Here is a 24,879-nt window from a genome sequence, read left to right as displayed (position 1 = left end):
ATAACGTTTTTATAGAAGGAGTTGTCGTAGAAACTTCAAAAAATGCCCATTTTATTAGAAATTCAAAGAGCTAGTGCCCGTTTTAGTAGTTAAAAGTTATTGAAGGGCACCTAGCCCCCCCCCCACGCCCATTATTTATCCTCCAAACCCATCCCTTCAGAATTTGAGATATCCCTGTTTTTCAGCGGAGGTGATTTCCAGATAGAAAATATATTTTTGAAGAAGACACTCCCCCACAACCTTCGGGGCAAAGGTTGTAAGTTCTGCCCTGGGGGCATGTAAGGTTTTTATATAAGGCCTTGTCGTAGAAACTTCAAAAAAGGCTCATTCGATCGGAAAAATACAAATGAATCTGCATTGTCAGTTTAATTTTTTTCAGTAAAGTGCAAATTTTGCTCTGGCCTTGGGAAGGCATAGGGTTTTTGCGCCCAACTTATGTTAATTTCTACTCGTTTTGAGTTTGACTCGATTATTTCTTGTAATTTCTGTTCGTTTTGGGTTTCATTTATTCATCGATGCTGATTTGTGGTAGTTTCACGCTTGGTAGATTATTTGATTTTATTTTTCTCTTTTATTGTTTAATGAAGTTCTTTATTTTTCTTTGAAAAACTTATTTTGTGGAAAAAGTTTTTTAAATTAATTTCTGTTCGTTTATATTGACATAGTCTTTTCAGGGAAAAAGAAAATAATACGTTAAATCAATTCGTTTTTTTCCTGCTATTTGTATCAATTAGTTTGGCCTGCTATTTGTATGCTGGAGAAAAATTTTCAGCAATTTTTAACAACATACATCTATTTAAAATCTGGACACAAATAGTGCTGCTGAGTTTAGTTTCATACCTCCTCTAGTTGACCTGAAATGGAAAACTTGATACAATTCGCAAAAAAAATTGTTTACTTTCTTTGATAGCTTGGATACACTTACGCTATTTTGATTTGGTTAAGTTTTAAGAACAGAAATGGGAGGGTTGGCGTGGGAGGATGGGCATTGGAAGGTGAGAGTGGAAGGGGGATTAATTGCCCTCAAATCACTTTTAACTATTAAAAAGGGCATCAGCCCTTTCTATTTTTAATCGAATGAGCCCTTTTCGAAGTTCCCACGACAACTCCATCAATACGGAGTGCTGTGGTCTAAACAACAACAACAACAAAAAATAATACATTATATCTACTTCGATGTTTCCTATAAAAATGTCAAGCCTTCCAATCACTTTCGACTATTAAAATGGGCACTAGGCCTTTCGATTTCCAGTCGAATGAACCCTTTTGGAAACGACAACGCTTTCTATAAACACCTTATATGCCCCCAGGGCATAAATTAAAACCCTTCCCCTAAGGTTTATTAGGGTGGTTGTCATCCTCTAAGACCGAATTTCCAGAACTTTCAACTACGTTAAAGAACATGGCTATCTCAAAATTTTGATTGAATGTGTTTGGGGAAATAGTGGCGTGAAAGGAGTGTTAGTCGCTTTCCAATCACTTTCGAATATTAAAAAGGGCACAATCCACTCCAATTTCCAATTGAATGAGCGTTTTTCGAAGTTTCTACGACAACTCCTTCGATACGAAGTACCCTGCTTTCTAAAGGAAAAAGTTAATAAATAATATATTGTGCCAACATCGTTCTTACATACCCTTAGGGCATAACTTGAAACCCTTCTCCTGAGGGTTGTGGGGGAGAATCCTCCTTTTTACGTAGTTTCCGGTTTTTGTCTCGGTTTCAAATGTCCCTGGTCTGTACTTAGTCAGTATATTTCTGCTGACTGTAATTTGTAACCTAATTTTCTATATACGTCTTAGATGCTTCAAGGACACGAATTAAAACCCTCATACTAAGGACTTTAAGGGGGTTAGAATACTAAAAGACTTAATTTCCATATCGTTCAGCTATTTTGAACAAAACGGATATTCTCAAAATTTTGATTGGATGTGTTTTGGAAAATGGTGGGCGTGAGAGGGGTGTTAGTCACTATCCAGTACTTTCAACTATTAAAAAAGGCACTAGCCTTTTCAATTTCCAATTGAATGAGCCCTTTTGAAGTTTCTATGACAGCGCTTTCAATAAAAACTTTATATGCCCCAGGGCATAACTTACAACCCTTGCCCTGAGGGCTATCGGGGGAGGGGCTGTCTTCCTTAAAGACCTAATTTCCAAAACTTTCTACTACATTGAATAAAATGGCTATCTAAAAATTTTGATTGCATGCGTTTTGGAAAATGGTGGGCGTGAGAGGGGGGCTAGTTGCCCTCAAATCACTTTCGACTATTAAAAAGGGTACTATCCCTTTGAATTTCAAATCGAATGAGCCCTTTTTCAAGTTCCTACGACAAGGATTTCAATAAAAACCTTATATACCCCCAGGGCAGAACTTATAATCCTTGCCCTGAGGGTTGTGGGGGAGTGTCATCCTCAAAATATATTTTTTTATCTGGAAATCAACTCCGCTGAACAAACTGTATATCTCAAAATTTTTATTGTATGTGTTTGTGGGAATGCTGGGCGTGGGGGGGAGGGGTAGTTGCCCTCCAATCACTTTCGACTATTAAAAAGGGTACTAGCCCTTTGAATTTCATATCGAATAAGCCCTTTTCAAGTTTCTACGACAAAGATTTCAATAAAAACGTTATATACCCCCAGGGCATAACTTATAATCCTTGCCCTGAGGGTTGTGGGGGAGTGTCCTCCTCAAAATATATTTTCTATCTGGAAATCAACTCCGCTGAACAAACTGGCTATCTCAAAATTTTTATTGGATGTGTTTGTGGGAATGATGGGCGTGGGGGGGGAGGGGTAGTTGCCCTCCAATCACTTTCGACTATTAAAAAGGGTACTATCCCTTTGAATTTCAAATCGAATGAGCCCTTTTCAAGTTTCTACGACAAAGATTTCAATAAAAACCTTATATACCCCCAGGGCATAACTTATAATCCTTGCCCTGAGGGGTGTGGGGGAGTGTCCTCCCAAAAACATATTTTCTGTCTGGAAATCAACTACGCTGAACAAAATGGCTATCTAAAATTTTTTTTGGATGTGTTTGTGGAAATGATGGGCGTGGGGGGGAAGGGGTAGTTGCCGTCCAATCACTTTCAAATATTAAAAAGGCTCTAGCCCTTTGAATGTACAGTCGAATGAGCTTTTTTTGTAGTTTCTACGACAACGCCTTCTTTAAAAACCTTATATGCCCCCAGGGCATAACTTAAAACCCTTGACTTAAAACAGCCCTGAGGGTTGTGGGGGAGTGTCCTCCTCAAAAACATATTTTCTATCTGGAAATCAACTTCGCTGAACAAATGGCTATCTCAAAATTTTGAATGGATGTGTTTGGGGAAATGACTGGCGGGGGGGGGGCTAGTTGCCCTCAAATCACTTTCGACTATTGAATAGGGCACTAGCCCTTTAATTTCCCATCGAATGAGCCTTTTGAAGTTTCTACGACAACGCCTTCTGTAAAAACCTTATATGCCCCCAGGGCATAACTTAAAACCCTTCCCCCGAGGGTTGTGGGGGACTGCCCTCCTCAAAACATATTTTCTATCTGGAAATCAACTACGCTGAACAAAATAGCAAAATAGCTGAACAAAATTTTGATTGGATGTGTTTGGGGGAATGATGGTCGTGGGGGGGGGGGGCAAGTTCCCCTCCAATCACTTTCGACTATTCAAAAGGGCACTAGAACTTTCAATTTTCCATCGAATGAGCAGCTTTTGAAGTTTCTACGACGACCCTTCCATATGAAGTGCCTAGCTCTAAAGAAAAAAAAAAAATAGATAGTACATTGTGCCAACATCGTTCTTATATGCCCCCATGGCATAACTTAAAACCCTTGCCCCGAGTGTTGTGGGGGAGTGCCCTCCTCAAAAAAATATTTTCTATCTGGAAATCAACTGCGCTGAATAAAGTGGCTATCTCAAAATTTTGATTGGATGTTTTAGGCGAAATGATGGGCGTGGGGGGGGGCTAGTTGCCCTCCAACCACTTTCGAGCCTTTTCTACGACAACGCCTTCTATAAAAACCTTATATGCCCCCAGGGCATAACTTCAATCCCTTGCCCTGAGGGTTGTTGGGGAGTGTCCTCCTCAAAAACATATTTTCTATCAGGAAATCAACTACGCTGAACAAAATGGCTATCTCAAAACTTGGATTGGATGTGTTTGGGGGAATGATGGGCGTGGGGGGGGGCTAGTTGCCCTCTAATTACTTTCGACTATTAAAAAGGGTACTAGCCCGTCGAATTTCCAATTGAATGAGCCTGTTTTGAAGTTTCTATGACAACGCCTTCTTTAAAAACCTTATATGGCCCCTGGGCATAACTTGAAACCCTTGCCCTGAGGGTTGTGGGGGAGTGTCCTCCTAAAAAACATATTTTATATCTGGAAATCGACTACGCTGAACGAAGTGTCTATCTAAAAATTTCTATTGGATGTGTTTGGGGGAATGATGGGCGTGGGGGGGGGCTAGTTGCCCTCCAATCACCTTTGACTATTAAAAAGGATACTAGCCATTCGAATTTTCAATCGAATGAGCCTGTTTTGAAGTTTCTACGACAACGCCTTCATTAAAAACCTTATATGCCCCCAGGGCATAAATTAAAACCCCTGCGCTGAGGGTTGTGAGGGAGTGTCCTCCTCAAAACACATTGTCTATCTGGAAAAAAACTACACTGAACAAAATGGATAGATCGAAATTTCGAGTGGATGTGTTTGGGGGAGTGATGGGCGTGGGGGGGGGGGCTAGTTGCCCTCCAATCACTTTCGACTATTAAAAAGGTCCCTAGAAATCTCGATTTCCAATCGAATGAGCCCCCTTTGAAGTCTTTACGACGACCCCTTCCATATGAAGTGCCCTGCTCTAAAGTAAAAAAATAATATATGGTACATTGTGCCAACATTGTTCTTATATGCCCTCAGGGCATAACTTAGAACCCTTGCCCCGAGGGTTTTGGGGGAGTGTCCTCCTCAAAAAGATATTTTTCTTCTGGAAATCAACTACGCTGAACAAAATGACTATCTCAAAACTTTGATTGGATGTGTTTGGGGGAATGATGGGCGTGGGGGGGCTAGTTGCCCTCCAATCACTTTCGACTATTAAAAAGGGCACTAGCTACTCCAATTTTTAATCAAATGAGCCCTTTTCGAAGTTTCTACGACAACTCCTTCGATACGAAGTGCCCGGGTATGGAGAAAAAAAAACACATTGTGCTCACATCGTTCTTTACTTCGTATCGAAGAAGTTGTCGTAGAAACTTCGAAAAGGGCTCATTCAATTGGAAATTGGAGTGGCTTGTGCCCTTTTTAATAGTCGAAAGTGACTGGAAGGCAACTAATATCCCTTCCATGCCTACCATTTCCCGAAATACACCCAATCAAAATTTTGAGATTTTGTTCAGCGTAGTTAATTTCCCGATAGAAATTATGTTTTTGAGGAGGACACTCTCCCATAGCCTTCAGGGCGAGGGTTGTAAGTTATGCCCTGGGGGCATATAAGGTTTTTATAGAAGGTGTTGTCGTAGAAACTTCAAAAAGGCTCTTCGATTGAAAATGCAAAGGGCTGGTGCTCTTTTTAATAGTCGAAAGTGATTGGAGGGCAACTAGCCCCCCATGCCCATCATTCCCCCACACACATCGAATCAAAATTTTGAGAAAGCCATTTTGTTCAGTATAGTTAATTTCCAGAAAGAAAACATGTTTTTGGGGAGGACACTCCCCCACAACCCTGGGGGCAAGGGTTGTAAGTTATACCCTGGGGGCATATAAGGTTCTTATAGAAGGCGTTTTCGTAGAAACTTCAAAAAAGGCTCATTCGATTGGAAATTCCAAGGGCTAGTGTCCTTTTTGATAGTCGAAAGTGATTGTCGGGCAACTAGCCCACCCCGCCCATCATTCCTCCAAACACATCCATTAAAAATTTTGAGATAGCCATTTTGTTCAGGGTAGCTAATTTCCAGATAGAAAATATGTTTTTGAGGAGGACACTCCCCCTAAGCCCACGGGGCAAGGGTTGTTAGTTATGCCCTGGGGACATATAAGGTTTTTATAGAAAGCGTTGTCGTAAAAACTTAAAAAGAGCTCATTTGATTGGAAATTGAAATGGTTAGTGCCCTTTTTAATAGTCGAAATTGATTGGACTAACATCCCTTCCACGTCCACCATTTCCCCAAACCCATCAAATAAACATTTTGAAATAACCGTTTTGTTCCACGACGTTCAAATTTCAGAAAATTATACCTTTGAGCAGGTCACTCCCCCCACAGTCTTCAGGGCAAGGGTTATAAGTTATGCCCTGGGGGTGTATAAGGTTTTTATTGAAACCTTTGTCATAAAAACTTGAAAAAGGGCTAATTCGATTTGAAATTCAAAGGGCTAGTACCCTTTTTAATAGTCGAAAGGGATTGGAGGGCAACTAGCCCCCTCCACGCCCATCATTCCCCCAAACAACGAACCTCCCTCTCACGCCCACCTTTTCCCCAAAGACATCCAATCAAGATTTTTAGATAGCCATTTTATTCAACGTAGTTTTGGAAATTAGGTTTTCAAGGATGACAACCTCTCCCCCCACAGCCCTCAGGGCAAAGGTTATAAGTTATGCCCTGGGGTATATAAAGTTTTTATTGAAAGCGTTGTCGTAGAAACTTAAGAAGGGCTCATTCAATTGGAAATTGAAAGGGCTAGTGTCTTTTTTAATAGTTGAAAGTGATTGGATAGCGACTAACGCCCCTCTCACGCCCACCATTTTCCAAAACACTTCCAATCAAATTTTGAGATATCCATTTTGTTCAACGTAGTTAAAAGTTCTGGAAATTAGGTCTTTAGGATGATAACCCCCTCAGAGCCCTCAGTGCAAGGATTGTAAGTTATGCCCTGGGGGCATATAAAGTTTTTATTGAAAGCGTTGTTGTGGAAACTTCAAAGGGGCTCGTTCAATTGGGAATTGAAAGTGCTATTGCCTTTTTTAATAGTTGAAAGTGATTGGATAGCGACTAACACCTCTCTTACTTCCATCATTTTCCAAAACACATCCAATCAAAATTTTGAGATATCCATTTTGTTTAACGTAGTTCAACGTTCTGGAAATTCGGTCTTTTAGGATGATAATCCCCTCAGAGCCCTCATTGCAAGGGTTGCTGGTTGTGCCCTGGGGGCATATAAGGTTTACATAGAAATTTGTTGTATAAATCATAGGCAGCGCGATCGCGCTGCCTAAGTAAAGAACGGGGACACTCGAGAACAAGACACGAAACGGGGACTAAGTAAAGAGTAGGACACTCCCCCCAATCCTCAGGGCAAGGGTTTTAAGTAATACCCTGGGGGCATGTAAGAACAATGTTGGCACAATGTATTATTTATCAATTTTTTCCTTTAGAGCAGGGCACTTCGTATCGAAGACGTTATCATAGAAATTTCGAAAAGGCCTCATTCAATTGGGAATCGGAGCTGCCTGTTTCCATTTTAAGAGTCGAAAGCGATTGGAAGGCGACTAACACCCCTTTCACGCCCACCATTTCCCGAAACACATCCAATTAAAAAGTTTGAGTTAGCCATTTTGTTCAGCGTAGTTGATTTCCAGATAGAAATTATGTTTTTGAAGAGGACACAGCCCTCAGGGCAAGGGTTTTAAGTTATTCCCTGGGGGCATATAAGGCTGTTTATAGAAAGCGTTGTCGTAGAAACTTCAAAAAAGGCTCATTTGATTGGAAATTCAAAGGGCTAGTGCCCTTTTTAATAGTCAAAAGGGATTGAAGGGCAACTAACAGCCTCTTACGCCCACCATTTCCCCAAACACATCTAATCAAAACTTTGAGATAGCCATTTTATTCAACGTATTTTCAAGTTCTGGAAAGTAGGTCTTTGAGGTTGACAACCCCCCCCCCCACACCCACACAGCCCTCAGGAAATGGGTTGTAAATTATGCCCAGGGGGCATATAAGGTTTTTATGTAACGCGTTGTCGTAGAAACTTCAAAAAGGGCTCATTCGATTGGAAATTGAAATGACCAGTACCCTTGATAATAGTCAAAAGTGATTGGAAAGCAACTAACCCCCCTCCCACGTCCACCATTTACCTAGATACATCCAAAAGAAATTTTGAGATAGCCATTTTGTTCCACGCAGTTCAAAATTCAGGAAATTATACCTTTGAGCAGGACACTCCCCCCACAGTCTTCAGGGCAAGGGTTATAATTTATGCCCTGGGGACCTATAAGGTTTTCATTGAAATCTTTGTCGTAGAAAAATGAAAAAGGGCTCATTCGATTGGAAATTCAAAAGGCTAGTGCCCTTTTTAATAGTCAAAAGTGATTTGAAGGCAACTAACCCCCCTCTCACGCCTATCTTATCCCCAAACACATCCAATCAATATTTTAGATAGTCATTTTATTCAACGTAGTTGAAAGTTTTGTAAATTAGGTCTTTAAGGATGACACCCCCCCCACAGCCCTCAGGGCAAGGGTTGTAAGTTATGCCCTGGGGGCATACAAGGTTTTTATTGAAAGCGTAGAAACTTCGAAAGGGCTCATTCAATTGGAAATTGAAAGGGCTAGTGCCTTTTTAATAGTTGAATGTGATTGGAACGGGAATAACGCCCCTCTCACGCCCACCATTTTCCCAAACACATCCAATCAAAATTTTCAGATATTCATTTTGTTCAACATAGTTGAAAGTTCTTGAAGTTAGGTCTTTTAGGATGATAATCCCCTCAGAGCCCCCAGTAAAAGGGTTGTATGTTATGCCCTGGGGGCATATAAAGTTTATATAGAAATTTGTCATAGAAATTTCAAAATGGGCTCATTTGATTGGAAATTGAAATTGCCCTTTATAACAGTCGAAAGTGAGTGGAGAGTAATTAACTCCCCTCTTACGCCCACCTTTTCTCCTAAAACCAAAGTTTAGAGATGGCCATTTTGTTCAACGTAGCTGAAAGTTCTGAAAATTATGTATTTAAGGATGACAGAGCCCCAGAGCCCCAAGGGCAAAGGTTGTAAGTTCTGCCCTGGGGGCATATAAGGTTTAATAGATAGAGTTGTCGTAAAACTTCAAAAGGGGCTCATTCAATTGGAAATTGAGAGGGATAGTGCCCTTTGTAATAGTTGAAAGTGATCGGAGGGTAACTAACCCCCCTCTCACGCCCACTTTTCCTCCAAACACATCCAATCAAAATTTTCAGCGTAGTAGAAAGTTCTGGAAATTAGGTCTTTGAGAATGACACCCCCCCCCAGCACTCAGGGAAAAGGTTGTAAGCTATGCCCTGGGGGGCATATAAGATTTTATTGAAAGTTTTGTCGTAGAAACTTCAAAAGGGCTCATTTGATTGGAAATTGAAAGGGCTAGGGCCATTTTTAATAGTTGAAAGTGATTGGAGAGTGACTACTGCCCCTCTCAGGCCCACCATTTCCCCAAACATGTTCAATCAAAATTTTGAGATAGCCATTTTGTTTAACGTAGTTGAAAGTTCTGGAAATTCGGTCTTAGAGGATAACAACCACCCTAACAGACCTTAGGGTAAGTTTTGTAATTTATGCCCTGGGGGCATATAAGGTGTTTATAAAAAGTGTTGTCGTTTCCAAAAGGGCTCATTCGATTGGAAATCGAAAGGCCTAGTGCCCTTTTTAGTAGTGGAAAGGGATTGGAAGGCTTGACATTTTTATAGTAAAGATCGATATGGGTACAATGTATTATTTTGTTGTTTTTGTTTAGACCAGGGCATTTTGTATCGAAGGAGTTGTCGTAGGAATTTCGAAAAGGGCTCATTCGATCGAAAATAGAAAGGGCTGATGCCCTTTTTAATAATCCAAAGTGACTGGAGGGCAAGTAATCCCCCTTCCACTCCCACCCTCCCACGCCCATCCTCCTATTTCCCCATTATGTTTAAAAACTAAATGTTGCCTTGAGATTAAATCAAAATGAACTGTGATAAATGCTATTTCCCAATAAGGCATCTCAGCAGTATCCCAAGAACGACTGAGGGTATTATGTTCAAACTGTCGGGGCTACTTCTACTCTTAAAATTTAACCAAATCAAAATAGCGTAAGTGTATCCAAGCTATCAAAGAAAGTAAACAAATTTTTTGCTATTGGTATCAAGTTTTCCATTTCAGGTCAATTTAGAGGAGGTATGAAACTAAATTAAACAGTGCTATTTGTGTTCAGATTTTTAAAAGGGTGTATGTTGTTAAAAATTGCTGAAAATTTTTCTCCAGCATACAAACAGCAGCGCAAACTATAAAGTCTTAAAAAAAAACAAAAAGGTTTTATCTGATACTTTCTTTTTCCCTGAATACACTTAGTAAGTACAAAAAGAACAGTAATTAAATTAAAGAAAACTTTTTAGACAAAATACGTTTTTCAAAGAAAAGTAAAGAATTCCATTGAACAAAAAATGAGCAAAAATAAAATCAAATAATCTACCAAGCGTGAAACTACCACAAATCAGCATCGATAAATAAATGAAACCCAAAACGAGCAGAAATTACAATAAATAACCGAGTCAAACTCAAAACGAGCAGAAATTAATATAAGTTGGACGCAAAACCCCTATGCCTTCCCAAGGCCAGAACATAATTTGCACTTTACTGAAAAATTACAAATGAATGTGCATTGTCAGTTTAATATGCATATACTGATATTTAGTAATCAGAATGTTAATATTATTTGATTTATTATAAAAGTAAAAATATTTATATTTTTTTAAGCCATTCCCTCCGGGAAAAAAAATTCCTGCGTCAGTGCCTGGTTCAAATAATGCTAGTTATAGATATAATGTTACATTCTTCTACTTGTTTTCATCAGCTAAAAGAGATATTGACAAGTGCCAAGCAAGTACTGCCCCAGGAAAAGCTTAAAATAAAACCTAAAAAACAATAAAAGGAAATGAATGAATCACTTGATAACTATTAAGTTTCTGGTCCATCTTTGGACAGCCTGCCAAAGGTTAATTTCAAATTGAAATATCTAGCATTCCATAGAGTCAGAAAGAAACACGGTAGATTAAAAATATAGAAAAAAGAAGTTGACTGACACATGTTATTTACACAAAAAGGACGTTTTTTTTTAAAAACTGTCTATCAACAATTGAGATGTTTTTTTTTCTATTTTAAGGACTAATTCTATAAGGACAATTTCTATCCGGAGAAATCCGGAAGTAGATTTTTTTGTGGTTTCTTGAAGTCTTAAAAATTGTAGTTTTTTCTTTTCTTGATCTTTTTTTCCCCTCTCTTGTGTTGAGTCTCTGAAAGGTTTAAACGTATTATGTTGAAAATGATTTTTGTCAATGTATTTGTTTCATTTTGGTTTCTTCCCTGTTTTTTTTCCTGTTTTGTGTTTCTCGGGTTGACGAATAGATTTTCGGGGAAATACCCGAAAATATGGGGATAGTGCAAGCCCTGCTTGATTTCTAATCAGGAAAATGGTAATACTAAATCACAAGAGAAACAAAAGCTCCGACTTTGCGGTTGACGCAATAAAGAATTGCCGCAAAATTAATTCAAAGTCAGCCGAACGCCACCACCTCTCCCGGCGGATTCATCCAGCCCCCTCTGGATGAATGACGCCGCCTTATATTTGTATTTTTAAAATTATAGATTACCATCTAGTAATATCCAGGATAAATTTAAAGCTTAAATTTAGGAAGAGTAACTACCTTCCGGGAAACTATGACGTTGGTAGACTCCAGGATGAGAATTTGAGAGAAACTTTCCAGGAACAGCTGAAACAGTCATGGATTTTAGAAAAATAGTTTGTGAAGTTGCTGATGGTGTCTTAGGGAAGAAAGTTAGGAACACAGCCAGGAATATTACTGAAAATGCTTTATGTTTAATACAGATAAGGATGGGATTTTACAAGAACTACGGTATTTGTGTGATAGATTACAGGAAATGAAAATAAGAGGAACATAAAGAAAGTACAGAAAACATTATAATATGAATTAAGGAGGTGTGAGATGGAGGCAATTGATAAAATTACTGAAGATCTGGAAGATGGAGCCAGACGGCATAATTGCAAAATATTGTCCTGGCATGTTAGTAAACTGAGAGGAATAGTCAATCTGGACCTCTCCCAGTTAAAGATAGGAATAGGGTCACAATTATTAATAAGGAAAGAGTTAAAGAGAGATAGGTAGAACAATTTGAGAATGTGTTTAACCGTGATACTTACTTTTTTACTTTCGGCGGGAACAAGACGATGAACTGTCCTGCCCGGCCCCAAAGGATCTTGGGATGGCTTCCGACGACCACTTGGACCTGTCGGTTGCAGCTTCTCTGGCGATCTTCAGCCAGTCTTTGTCCCATTTCCAACCGTGTCTCCTGAATCCTCCCCGCGGTTCCAGGTCCTCCTTGAATTTTTACCACAGGTTCTTCTTTTGTCCTCCTGGTTTACATTTCCAGGAGGGGGCTGGTTCGCAGACAAGGATGTCTCGACATATCGTGCCTTCGGAACGGCGCAATGTGTGGCCAAGAAGCTTCAGCCGACGTCTTTTAATGATAAGCAATAGCTCTTCTGATTGGCCACAGCGACTCCTTACTTCACTTTTGGAAATCTTGTCCCATCTCTTAATGCGGAGAATGTAACGAAGGCAGCGGTGGTTGAACACGTCCAAAGTTGTCGCGTCTTCAGCCTTGATCGTCCATGTCTCGCAAGCATACAGTAGTACTGCTCGAACAGTTGCAACATAGATTTTGACTTTTGTTTTGGTTTAGATCTCCCGTCTGGTCCATAGTGTTTTTTTTTTCAGAATAGTAAAGACTCCCCAGGTTTTTGCTATGCGGACAGAGATTTCTCCACCATCTGGTGTCATGATAGAACTAAGGTACTTGAATTCCTCAACGTTTTCTATTGGCTCACCGCCGAGGGTAACCTGGCAAGGAGCAGGTTGGTTGATAGCCAAAACTTTAGTCTTTGCACCGCTGATGGCCAGTCCGATGCGCTTTGAGACCTCAGAGGTAACGTTGATCACGCCTTGTAAACTGTCGGCGGTAGTTTCCAGCTCAGCAAAGTCGTCTTCGAAGTCCAGATCTGTCAGGGACTGGAGGAAACCAGCTATTTGTCAGAAAACTATTCCGCTGTAGTTTGTCATTGCATTATTCATGACCCAGTCTATCGCGTAGTTAAATAATATAGGTGAAAGGGGGCTTTCCTGCTTTATCCCTAACTCCACTGGAAACTTAGGAGTGTCATTGCCGGAAACACGGACGCAAGTCTCAGTGTCCTTATACGCTCTTCGGAGTATCTCGATGAGTTCCTGTGGCGCACCGTCTTCAGCCATAATTCTCTATAGCTCCTCTCTGATGATAGAATCGAAGGCAGCTACAAAGTCAATAAAGGCGATGAGAAGGGGTAGATGAAACCTGCTGTACTGCTGAAGGATGAGGCGAATCGTTAATATCTGTTCTGGACAGCCTCTACCTGGTCTGAAAGCCTGCTTGATCAGGACGGGTTAACTTTTCTCGTGCGTCTTTGAATCGATTCAAAAGAATGATGCAGAAGATCTTCATGGCATGGTCGATCAGGGAGATATCTGTATAGTTTCCTTAAATGGCCTTATCTCCTTTTTTGAATAGCGGAACGAGGGTTGATACTTTCCAGTCTTTTGGGAAGGTCTTCGTCGTCCATATCTGGACAAACAGGTCAGTTAGGTGGCATAGTAAAGTTGGTGAGGACTTGAAAATTTCAGAGCGGATCCCATCCTCTCCTGGAGTTTCATTTGTTTTCCATGCACTTCAGCGCTTTTAGTACGCCCGCAATACTTGGTGGATCGAGGTTTATAGCGCAGGGCTCTCTAGTAGCACTCGAGAAGGCAGGTAGATCGCACGGGGGTTTGACAGGGTTCAGTGGCTCAGAAAATGCTCTCGCCAGCATTCTATGCGTCTTTGTTCTGTTCGGATGAGTTCTCCGAACTTATCTTTCAGTGTGTCAACCACTACAGGAGCTTTTCTGTCGCTTCTTTCAGGAGTTTGAACATTTTTTGCTGTTGTGGCTCTTGGATGCATGTTCCAACTCATTTGCCAGATCTCACCAGTACTGTTCTCTGTCCCATTTCAATGACTGTTTAACTGCTTTGCGGGCTAATTTTAAGGGTTCTTTTTCACTTCCCATGAGGGGTCGCTTCTTCTTGACTAGTTCTATGGTGTGGTCAGAGATCCAGGCACGCTGTTTTCGTTTTGTGTGGCCTAGCGCCTCCTCAACTACGTCCTGTGTCGGAATTTTTATCTGCGTCCATTCTTTGTCGACGTGTGAAAGACGGTTCAAGGCTTCCAACCGGTTGCTTAGCTTTAACTCGAAATAGGCTTTGATTTCTGGGCATCTTAGTTTCGACACATCGAAGCGCTTCCCTGCCTTCTGTCACTTCTGCCTACTAAGGCGGTGATGGACTTTGCAAGTGAGGAGATGGTGATCGGATCCATTTAAAGATCCTGTGTATGCTTCTTTGTATACCCGTGCATCTGTGCAGGAGCTCCTCCATCTTCTGCTGACTAAGATGTGGTCGATCTGAGGTGTTGTTACGCCGTCTTTCGAACGCCATGTAACGAGGTGGAGCTTCTTGTGCCCACAGAGAGTGTTTGTGACGCATAGGTTGTTGTATCTGGCTAACTTTAAGAGCCTTTCCCCATTGATGCATCTGTCGCCAACGGTGTGGTGGCCAATAACTGCTGCTGTCTCGGGGTCTACTCTGCCAAGCCGGGTGTTCCTGTCTCCAGCGACAAAGAGCATGTCACGCCTTGGCGTCTTGTCGATGATTCTTTGTAGGTCATAATAAAAGGCATCTTAGACCGCGTCACTGCTGTCCCTTATTGGATCGTACATAGCGAATATGGTTATGTGGCTAATGTGACCTCTCAGTCTGATCATGGCGATCCTTGGTGACACTGGCTCCCAAGAGGTGACGCATGATGCAGTAGGACCGTCTAGCAGGAACCCAACTCCTTGTGAACCATCATTGGGACCCGAGTTGTAGAACTGGAATGATTCATATTCGGAAACGGTCAACTTTTTGGACAAAACATCATTCAGTCTCGTTTCTGACAGACACCAAACGCTGATTTTATACTTCCGCAGCTCTCTCGCAAGGAACAGTTGCGTGGATTCCAAGAAGGAACATATTTGTGACACTTTGGATTTGAAGAAAGATTTATTTTTTGAGGAAGAACTAGTGAAAGTAATAAAATGATTAAAATAAAATAACGCCCTGTGTTTTGATAGTTTGGTAAATGAGTTTCTCAAGTATGGTGCTTATGAGATTAGAAATAAGTTACTAAAGATTATGAATATTTTTTTTGAAAAAGGGGAAGTACATTGCTATTTTAGAAAAACTCTAATGAAACCCCGCTATAAGAAAGGTGATAGTAGTGAGTGTGGTAATTGTAGAGCCATTTGTCTGGTTTTTGTAGGTAACAAATTGCTTAGTATGATGATACTTTTTAGATTAGAGATGCTGTGGATAAAGTTTTAAGAGAAGAATAGTGTCGTTTTAGGAAGGGCAGAGGACAAATATTCGCTCTGAAAATCTTCGGCCAAATTTTCGCTCTGAAATTAATAATTGAGAAGTGACTGCGTCATCAAAACCTTTAGTCCTCAGTTCTATAGATTACGAGCAAGCTTTTGATTCAGCTGATAAAAGAGCTTTAGCGAAAGTCTTATTCCTTGTATGATATACCAGACAAATACTTTAAAGGGATTAGTGTTATTTACGAGAATAACATTGCTGCGGTTGAGGTAGGAAATGAGGAGTTAAGTAGATGGATCATTTTGATGGACTTTGTCTTAAAAAGTACTGCAAAGAAAATGGGAGGACACGGGATCGAATTGGGAAGTAAAACTATCTTGGACTTAGATTGTACCGATGATTTTAGAATCCTAAATGAAGTGTTAGCAAAATGAGAGTTCTTTTAGAGGTTTTGTGAGTTCAAGGTGAAGGAATAGGCTTGAAAATTAATGGTAAGAAGACTAAGTCGCAAAGGCTAGGAATATCTGAAGATGAAAAGTTGATGTTTGGTAACGAGAAGATTGGTCAAATGGACAGCCTCATTTACCTAGGTATTATTACTAGTAAAGACAGTGGGTACAGTGAAGATGTTAAAAGTCGAATAGCCAAAGCCCAGGTTGATTTTTTATACTTGAAATTTTTTTGGAAGAAATAGAAGATAGGTCTGCTAACCAAGATTAGAATGTTGGAAGATACAGGGATAACAGTGGTCAAGTATGGATCTGAAGCATGGGCTCTTCAAAAAAAGAGAAAAATTGGCTCGATGTTTTCCAGAGAAATTGCCTACGGATTGTTTTGGGTATCCGACTGGCAAACCGTAACTCGAACAGTAGACTATACGAAAAGTGTGGTCCAATCCCACTTTCTAGGCCTAAAGTGAGAGAAATCTTGAGATGGTAAGGGCACGTTCTTGGATGAAGGATGACATATTGCAAAGATTGTCCTTGTCGGCCTACCGTCTAGGGCCAAACAAAAACCAGGTTGTGCCTGGTCAGGGTGGGAGGATGTCGTAAGGAAAGGTTTAAGGGAAATGGGAGCTTCCTAGGAGTGTGTAAAGAAGGAGGTTTTGAATAGATTGGAATGAAAGAGAAGCGTCTGTAGCTGTTTTGACCTCAGGTAGCTTGGTGCTGCAGTGAGTTGTTAGTAGTTGTAGTAGTAGTAGTGTATATTAATTAACCTACGGTTCAGATATCATGGTTACAGCGGTAGCTTCAACCTAGTATAGGACGAACCGCGGCCTATAGTAACCAAGAATAAAAAAATTAATTAAAAAATAAACTGGTGAGTGAAAAAAAATTGTCATTTATAGCTGATTCAGAAACGGTAAGTATTATCTAAATTAGTCTTAATAGTAAAATGTGATTTTGAAAACAAATTAAAGGGAATTTAAAAAAACAACCTGAAACCCCTAAAAGCGATACCGGGTCGAAACAAAAAGTACACCATTAGAATTGCCATGGCCGAAAACCCATATGAGGAAACTTACAGTCATCTGGCTTCAACAATAGGGAAAATCACTATTTTGCCTGCGTGTCACTGATGTGTCCTAGTTTCCCCCCCTCCTCCTCCTGTGCTAGCGGGACACTACAACATCATTGAGAGATGTGTACGGGCTGATTTTAAAGAAGAATACTACATCTGGAGCCTTTTTCAAATAATAAAACATAATGTTATAAATAAAATTCAACTTTTGACAGAACACTGCATCTTCGTATACAAGATGATGAATGCCGTCATATTCGTAGGCTATTGCCAGAAATGACGTTACAGTAAAACTATTTGATGACGTAAGTCGTAACTGGGGTTCGTTCTTCACTATATCCAGCTAAGGAAAATCTGAAGATTTTTTCCCAGTGTATTATATATATGGTCTTAAGACGTAAATTTTTGGAACACGTATGAAAGACCCCCTTTTTTTATTTTGGGAAGCAACTCATAATTTAGAATGTTATGGATTTTTATAAAAACCTGTTGTTCTGCAATATTAAAGAAACTTATTTACCCATGATGAAACTGTTTGTATCCAGTATGATATTTCCAGTATATACGTTTCATATGTGTTACATCTATATTTTGGCATAGCTAGGATCCAGAATTAACTCTGGCGTGTAAATATTATTCGAAATCCCCATAAACTCCGCAAAATTTATCACCAGAAGATCATACAAATATCTTTTATTATCTGAAAGCGAGTATTTTACATTACTTGGTTTCTTTTTATTAATCATATACTCGTGTTCTAGTTGGCTTAAAAATAAGTCCACTATAAATGCACTGACATTACCCCCCATAGGAATACCAATAATTTGCTTAATATAAATTGCCATTAAACTTATAAAAGTATTCAATAGAACATATTTTAGTAAATCATATACCATGTCCAAACTCTAGCATCTTCAACTATTAATTAGTAGCATCTTCAACTATAGCCTCTCAACTACTATTAGTACTATTAAAAAAAATAATAAAACATATTTAATTGCAAATTACACATTGAGGAAGATTTTCCTAGGGGAAGGGATGAGAGGGGGACGAGTGGTGGAGCTAATGTTAAATGTGTGCGAACTGTTTTTTTCCATTTTCAGAGCATGGTAATTTTTTCTTTCAAGCATTGAATATATGTCTATCTATTTATCTATTGTCTATTTTAGGTTGCCCAAGAAGACCAGAAAACTTTCACTGATTTAGTTAGGCAGCTTGTTGGACGCTGTGCCTCAGACGTCGAAAAGGCCAGGTAATCAAAAATATAATTCTTTTGCTTAGCACGCCATTCAGGTAATAGGTGCCATGAGAAATAGATTCAGTTTAGTACAAGTCGCAAACATTTTTCCAGGGGTTGGAACAAATGCTTGAAACAAGGGATTTTTGCTGGAGAAGTGGTCATATTTTGTTCCACGTGCTACAACTTTTAGTCTCCCAATGAAGGACCATTCCCCTTTATGCTCTCGCCGGGTCACTACCCTAAATATATGTTGTAGCTGTCCTAGCCGATTGATGGTTTGCTAGATTTGGGATCCTTTGTCCGAACGGCGGGGGTTCGATTCCTAGCGTGGTGGGTTATTTGGTTTGTGGCTGAAAGGTCTTGAAACGAAGATCAGCACAGCCGGTTTGGACTATAAAGGTCTGGTGGTGTATCCTTTACCTTTTTATTTATTCATTTTTACAAAAAAAAACTATCTGTAATCGCAATCAGTCATAGATATGCCCCTGTAGAACTGACTGACAGAGATAGTTAAGTTTACTTATAGCTACAGGAAGAAACAGACAGTCCCAGGTAGAAATATGTTTTTTTCTATTGGGGGTTTTAATGCCCAGGTCGGTAGAAATAGGGATAGATGGCATCCTAGCCTAGGTAAAATTGGTGTAGGAAAAGAACACAGTAATGGTTACAGACTGCAGCAATTTTGTACATAGAACACTCTAGTTATAACCAATGCAGTGTCTGGTCATAAAATGACCCATAAATTAACATGATATTCACATGATGGTACTGTATTGATTATTTTACTGTAAACCTTAGACTGGCAGGATCGATACAATATACCAGGGTATATTTAAGTTGTGTTATTGATGTTAAAAGTAAAGATCGCTATCTAGTAGTATCAAGGGTTAGTCTAAAGCTGAAATTTAGGAAAGGTAAATACTATCCGGGAATTTATGAGTTATGACGTTCGTAGACTCCAGGATGAGACTTTAAGAGAAACTTTTTCCATGAACAGTTGAATACTAAACTTAAGAGTCTAAAATTCGACAATGAAGAAAATGAATGGAATAGTTTTACGAAATAGTTTGTGAAGTCGCTGATGATGTCTTTGGGAAGAAATTTAGAAACGCAGCTAGGAATATTAGTGAAAATGCTTTATGTTTAATAGAGAGGTAAAGGAGCTTGTACAAAAATTATTTGAGTAATAGATCATACGAAAATAAGAAAAATGTAAAGAAAGTGGAGAAAGTATTATAATATAAATTAAGGGGATGTGAAGTTGAGGCCATGGATAAAATTGGAAAAATCTGGAAGATGCAGCCAGACGGCTTATTAGTGAATATATTGTACTGGCATGTTAATAAATTGAGAGGGAATAGTCACTCTGAACTTGTCCCAGCCAAAGATAGGAACGGAGCAACAACTAAGGATGAGGAAAGAGTTAAAGAAAGATGGGTAGAACATTTTGAGAATGTGCTAAACCGGGATAGAGTTACAGGAAAAAATATAAAAAAGAATGAAAAATTTGTTACACTTTGGATGTGAAGAAAGATTTATTTTGTGAGAAAGAATTAGTGGCAGTGCTGAACGGATTAAAAAATAATAAGGTCCCAGGTGCTGATAGTGTGATAAATGATTTTTTTTAATATTATTGTTATGAAATTAGAGATAAATTATTAAAGATTCAGAATATGATTTTTGAAAAAGGGGAAGTACCTAGCAATTTTAGGAAAACTCCAATGAAGCCCCTCTATAAGAAAAGTGAAAACAGTGAGTGTGGTAATTATAGAGGCATCAACTTGGTTTCTTTAGGTAGCAAATTACTTAGTATTATGATATTTTTTATGCTTAGAGGCAGGGGCGTCCCGAGGCGGGTGGGGAGGCCACCCAAACTTTTTTTGTATTCGGTAAAAATTTTGCCGAAGGCGAAAATTTTCTCAAAAATTGTAAATCTGCCGAAATTTAGCAAAATTCTTGATTTCTGCAGAAAATTCAGCATAAAACAGGTAGCGATTCGATAAAATTTACGAAGATCCCCCCCCCCAATAAAATGAGCCTCGGGACGCCCCTGCTTAGAGGTGCTGGTGATAAGATGCATTGACCAAATTTTCACTCTTACGTTAGTAATTGAGAAGTGCCTGAGACATCAAGCCCCTTTAATCCTCAGTTTTTTAGATTATGAGGAGGCGTGTGATTCAGTTGATAGACGACCTTTAGCGAAGATCATATCCATGTATGGTGTTCCAGACAAATACATTAAAGTGATTAGTGCTGTGTACAAGAACAATATTGCTGCAGTTAAAGTAGCAAAGGTGGATAAGTATTTTCGAAGACCACACTACCTTTCCATGCCGTACAAATAACAGTTCAAGATAAATCCTTTTATTAGATAGCGAAAACAATAACAAAATGTCTGGATATTTCGATCACATATACAGCTATCGTCATCAGGAGATAAACAGATGAGTTTATCTGCTGATGACGATCACTGTGTATTTGATCGGAATATCCAGAGATTTTGTCATTGTCCATGCCGTAGAAATAACAGTTCAAATAGAGATAAATCCTTTTATTAGACAGCAAAAGCAGCAACAAAATGTCTGGATATTTCGATCACATATACAGCTATCGTCATCAGCAGATAAACAGATGAGTTTATCTGCTGATGACGATCACTGTTTATTTGATTGAAATATCCAGAGATTTTGTCATTGTCCATGCCGTAGAAATAACAGTTCAAATAGAGATAAATCCTTTTATTAAACAGCGAAAGCAGCAACAAAATGTCTGGATATTTCGATCACATATACAGCTATCGTCATCAACAGATAAAACGATGAGTTTATCTGCTGATGACGATCACTGTGTATTTGATCGAAATATCCAGAGATTTTGTCATTGTTTTCACTGTGTAATAAGAGGATTTAAACTCTATTTAAACCGTTATTTGAAGGAAATGAGATTAGTTGCTTTTTTTGTATTAAATCAGGAGTTAAGCAGGGTTGCGTCCTATTACCATCTATATGGATCATTTTGATGGACATTGTCCTAAGGTGCACAGCAAAGGTAATGGGAGAACAAGGAATCAATTGGGGAAATACAACTCTCCTAGACTTAGATTATGCTGATGATAAATTATTTATCATCATAAATTATTTATAATAAATTATTTATGTTTAATTTATATAGTTTAATTTCATTTATAGAATCCAATAGGCGGAAAATCTGACAGTCCAAGCAAGTTTAAAAACACTGAGAAGGTTCCGGTATTGACACTTACGCCCAACGCTCTGGGAAATATGGAAAATTATTCAACATACACATTTCACGATCAATTAATCACTAAAATAGACCTTTTTTCATCGCTAAAGCTACAGTGCGTAGGTTTATAAGAAATAAGAGGTAGAGATAGAAGTAGAGGTAGAGGTTAGAAATAAGAAGTAGAGTAAATAAGAGGAAGATTTAAGCATCCTAGATGAAAATGTTAGCAAAAAGAATTTTGCCAACAATTTTTTAAAGGTTTTGAGAGTCCAGGTGGGAAGACTAGGTCTTAAAATTAATGTTAAGGAGACTAAATCGCTAAAACTAAGAATAAGTGAAGGTGAAGAGGTGATGTTGGGTAACGAGAAGATCAATCAAATGGGCAGCTTCACTTACCGAGGCAGAATTATTAGTAAAGACGATGGGTGTAGTAAAAACGTAAAAAGTAGAATAAGACCCAGAGTGTTTTTTCAAAGTTGAAGAAATTTTGGAAGAATAGGAAGATAAGTCTGCCAACCAGTATTAGAATATGCTCTGTAGCCCACAGAGTGAAGCAAAAGGAAAAGGGCTAAATAGTATTACTGAAAAGCCCGCCTGCTGTTAAATAGAAGAAGAAGAAGAATATTGGGCGCTTCGAAAGATAGAGAAAGATTTGCTAGATGTTTTCCTGAGAAATTGCCTACTTATTGCTTTGGGTACCCGACTGACTAACCGTGTCTCAAACAGTAAGCTTTACCAAAATATGGTTCAATCCTGCTTTCCAGGGCTATGATGAGAGCAAGGTTGAGATGGCTAGGGTACTTTCTGAATATGAAGGATGACAGATTGCCAAAGATAGTCAATTGTCAGTCATCCGTCGAGGCTAAAAAAAAAGCAGGTCGTCCCCGAATAGGGTAGGAGGATTGCGTAAGAAAAGATTAAAGCCAAATTAGAACTTCTTGGGAGAGTGTAAAGAGGGAGGCTTTAAATAGATTGGAGGAGCGTTTGTAGCTGTGTTGGCCTGAGACAGCTTAGTACTGCAGTGAGTTGTTAGTAGTTGGCAGTAATTTGATATCAGCCCTAGATTTTTCTTTCTTTCTCTTTGCTAGTTACCACTTAAGTTAATATTTTTTGTTTTGCCCACTAACAATTAAGTTTTGACCTAGATTTTACTTTGTTAGCTTTTGGTGCAAAATGTAAATTAGTTTCAGATATATATTAAATTCTATGTTCTTCTTTTTCAGTGATAATTTCTGTACTTTTCTCGTAATATAAAGAAAAAAACCCTCTAAAATGGGTTTCTTTAAGGCCAAACGAAAATACTGAAAAACAAAGCGAATCTTTCGGGAGGACAACCGCCTCTCTTCTTCAACCTATCAGGAGTGGCTTGCCTTCGGTTGTTAGATATTTGGTTTTAATTCTCCTAATCTGGGCTTTTATTTAATTTTATTCATCTTATAGCTCTGGTTTTTTATTGTATTTTTTGTTTTTTTCTCGCGTTGTTTTTGGTTTTCTTTGTCTTTTTTGGCATTTTCACAGAAAAAAAATTTCTGGTTCGCGCCGAAGAAGGGAGGTGGTTGTCCTCCCAAAATGTTCCCTTTTTTTTCAGTATTTTCGTTTGGCCTTAAAAAGCCCCATGTTTGATCGTTTTTTCTTTATGTTATTGCAAGCCAATGTGGTTTAAGAAATTATTATTTTTTTCTCGTCCCCAAATTTTTCTTTTTGGCGAGGCAGATTGTTTCTAGTATTTTGGAAACGTTGGGACCGGAGGCTTGTCTTTTTTTCTTTTCTTTTTTCGGTGAAGCAATCTACTAATTTATTGATAAGAACGCTTAGAAAGTAAAAGACAAGTGTTTATGATAAAGTAAATGGGGATGTCCTTTTTTTGATGGTAGGGGTGTATGATATATTGATTGATCTGTTCTAGGAAATTTTACTCCTGAAAACTATTTACTAGAAATATCCAGGGCGACTTCTATTTTACGGGTTCATTGATTTAATCATAATGCACTCATTTTTTCTACTTCATAGGAACTATTTCTTTAACTTTTACTTAACACCATGTTTCTTTAAGACCCAACAATCCCTTCTGTAAATGTCTTGGTGACAAGAATCTTCCCCTCTAATTGGTCGGATTTGATACAAACACCCAAAAATAATTAGGACACTCACTCTTACTTCCCAAAAGATTTGGTTGAGATTTAACAGTTTTGAGATAACAGTGTTGAGATAAGGCAATCCTTTCTGGTAGTTCGGCAGATAATAAGATCCTGAAAACGGCCCTTCTTTTCCCCCGCCCAAGATTTGGACTGTAATTGGACTTTATTCCACCTACTTCAGGGAACGAGACTCATACATACGAAATTCCAGAAAATTCAATCAAAATCAGAAATTTTATAGAAAAAGAACATAATTTGGGATTTCAAGTTGACTTTTCCAAAATTATTTCCTAATAATCTAGAAGAGAAAAAAAACTTGATTTTTCATATGATCTATGAAATAATTCTATGGTCTACACGGTTCAAACGTCATAAAATAATAATAGTAATTTATTTCTGACTCACTGTATAACAAAACAAGTGGAGTAATCTAGCAAAATCAAAATTAGTACAATAAAAATCGCACTTACTAGTAGAGCAGACGGATTAGTTTGTGGAAAGGGCTTAAGAAAAAAAACTATTTTTCTTTCAGTTTAAAGATGAAAGTACATCAATCCCACCATATGAGCAATGAGAAGTTTCCCTTCATTGTTAGAAGAGTTTAGTTTTGCCTCTTGTTAATGCAAATATCAGGCTAAAAAAAAATTTCTTCTTATCTCTTTCTCTTGAAAATTTTAAGTAATTTTACCAGCTTTACCGTTTCAGAATCCCTCTGCCGAAGAAAATATTTTGAACATCCGTCTCTTATCGAACTACCGCCTGCCTATAAACATTTAAAAAAAGCAGTAGCCTAATGTACTTTCGCCAAGGCCGTACCCAGGATTTTTTTTTTCGGAGGGGGTTTTTCTCGAAAAATTCTTTTGGGGTTTTTTACACAAAAAACCTCAAAAAACGCATACAAAATTTGTTTATGTCCATTATGTTACGTCTTTACGAGTCAGACAAACATTTTGGGGGGTGGGGGGAAGGTCAAACCCCCTACCCCCTGGGTACGGCCTTGACTTCCGCTACAGCTACCCTAATTTTGAGAGCTCAATATTTCTACCGATTGGTCCCTTACCCCTACGCGTAATGACTAAGTTTATGCATTAAAAATCATAATAATGCCCTAAATACCCTAAAATACCTAAAAAACCGAAAAAATACCCTAAATAATTCATTAAAAATCATTCTTTATTATTTATGGTATTTTATGGTATTATTTTATGGTATATTTTGGATTTTTTTATTATTTTATTTTTCGTCTTTATATCTTACAGATTTTCTATGCTTTCAAACTTATCTAAATGATGTTGTCGTTTAGT

General features: G+C 38.6%; 1 protein-coding gene across 2 annotated transcripts in view; it reads left to right on the top strand.

Moving 5' to 3' along the window:
• The window catches only part of Hil (peptidase hillarin), a 135,038-nt gene that overhangs the window by 65,668 nt on the left and 44,491 nt on the right, over positions 1 to 24,879 (top strand). For both annotated transcript variants that reach the window (XM_089100811.1, XM_089100812.1), the window contains one exon: positions 18,124 to 18,206. In XM_089100811.1, the coding sequence (XP_088956937.1) occupies positions 18,124 to 18,206 (83 nt within the window). The remainder of the gene's footprint in view (positions 1 to 18,123; positions 18,207 to 24,879) is intronic.

Source organism: Artemia sp. Qi Xiang Cuo, chromosome 14 (assembly GCF_049724085.1).
Source record: "Artemia sp. Qi Xiang Cuo chromosome 14, ASM4972408v1, whole genome shotgun sequence".
Lineage (NCBI taxonomy): Eukaryota > Metazoa > Arthropoda > Branchiopoda > Anostraca > Artemiidae > Artemia > Artemia sp. Qi Xiang Cuo.
The sequence above is the reverse complement of the archived record's forward strand: the minus strand, read 5'-3'. Positions and strand labels throughout refer to the sequence as shown.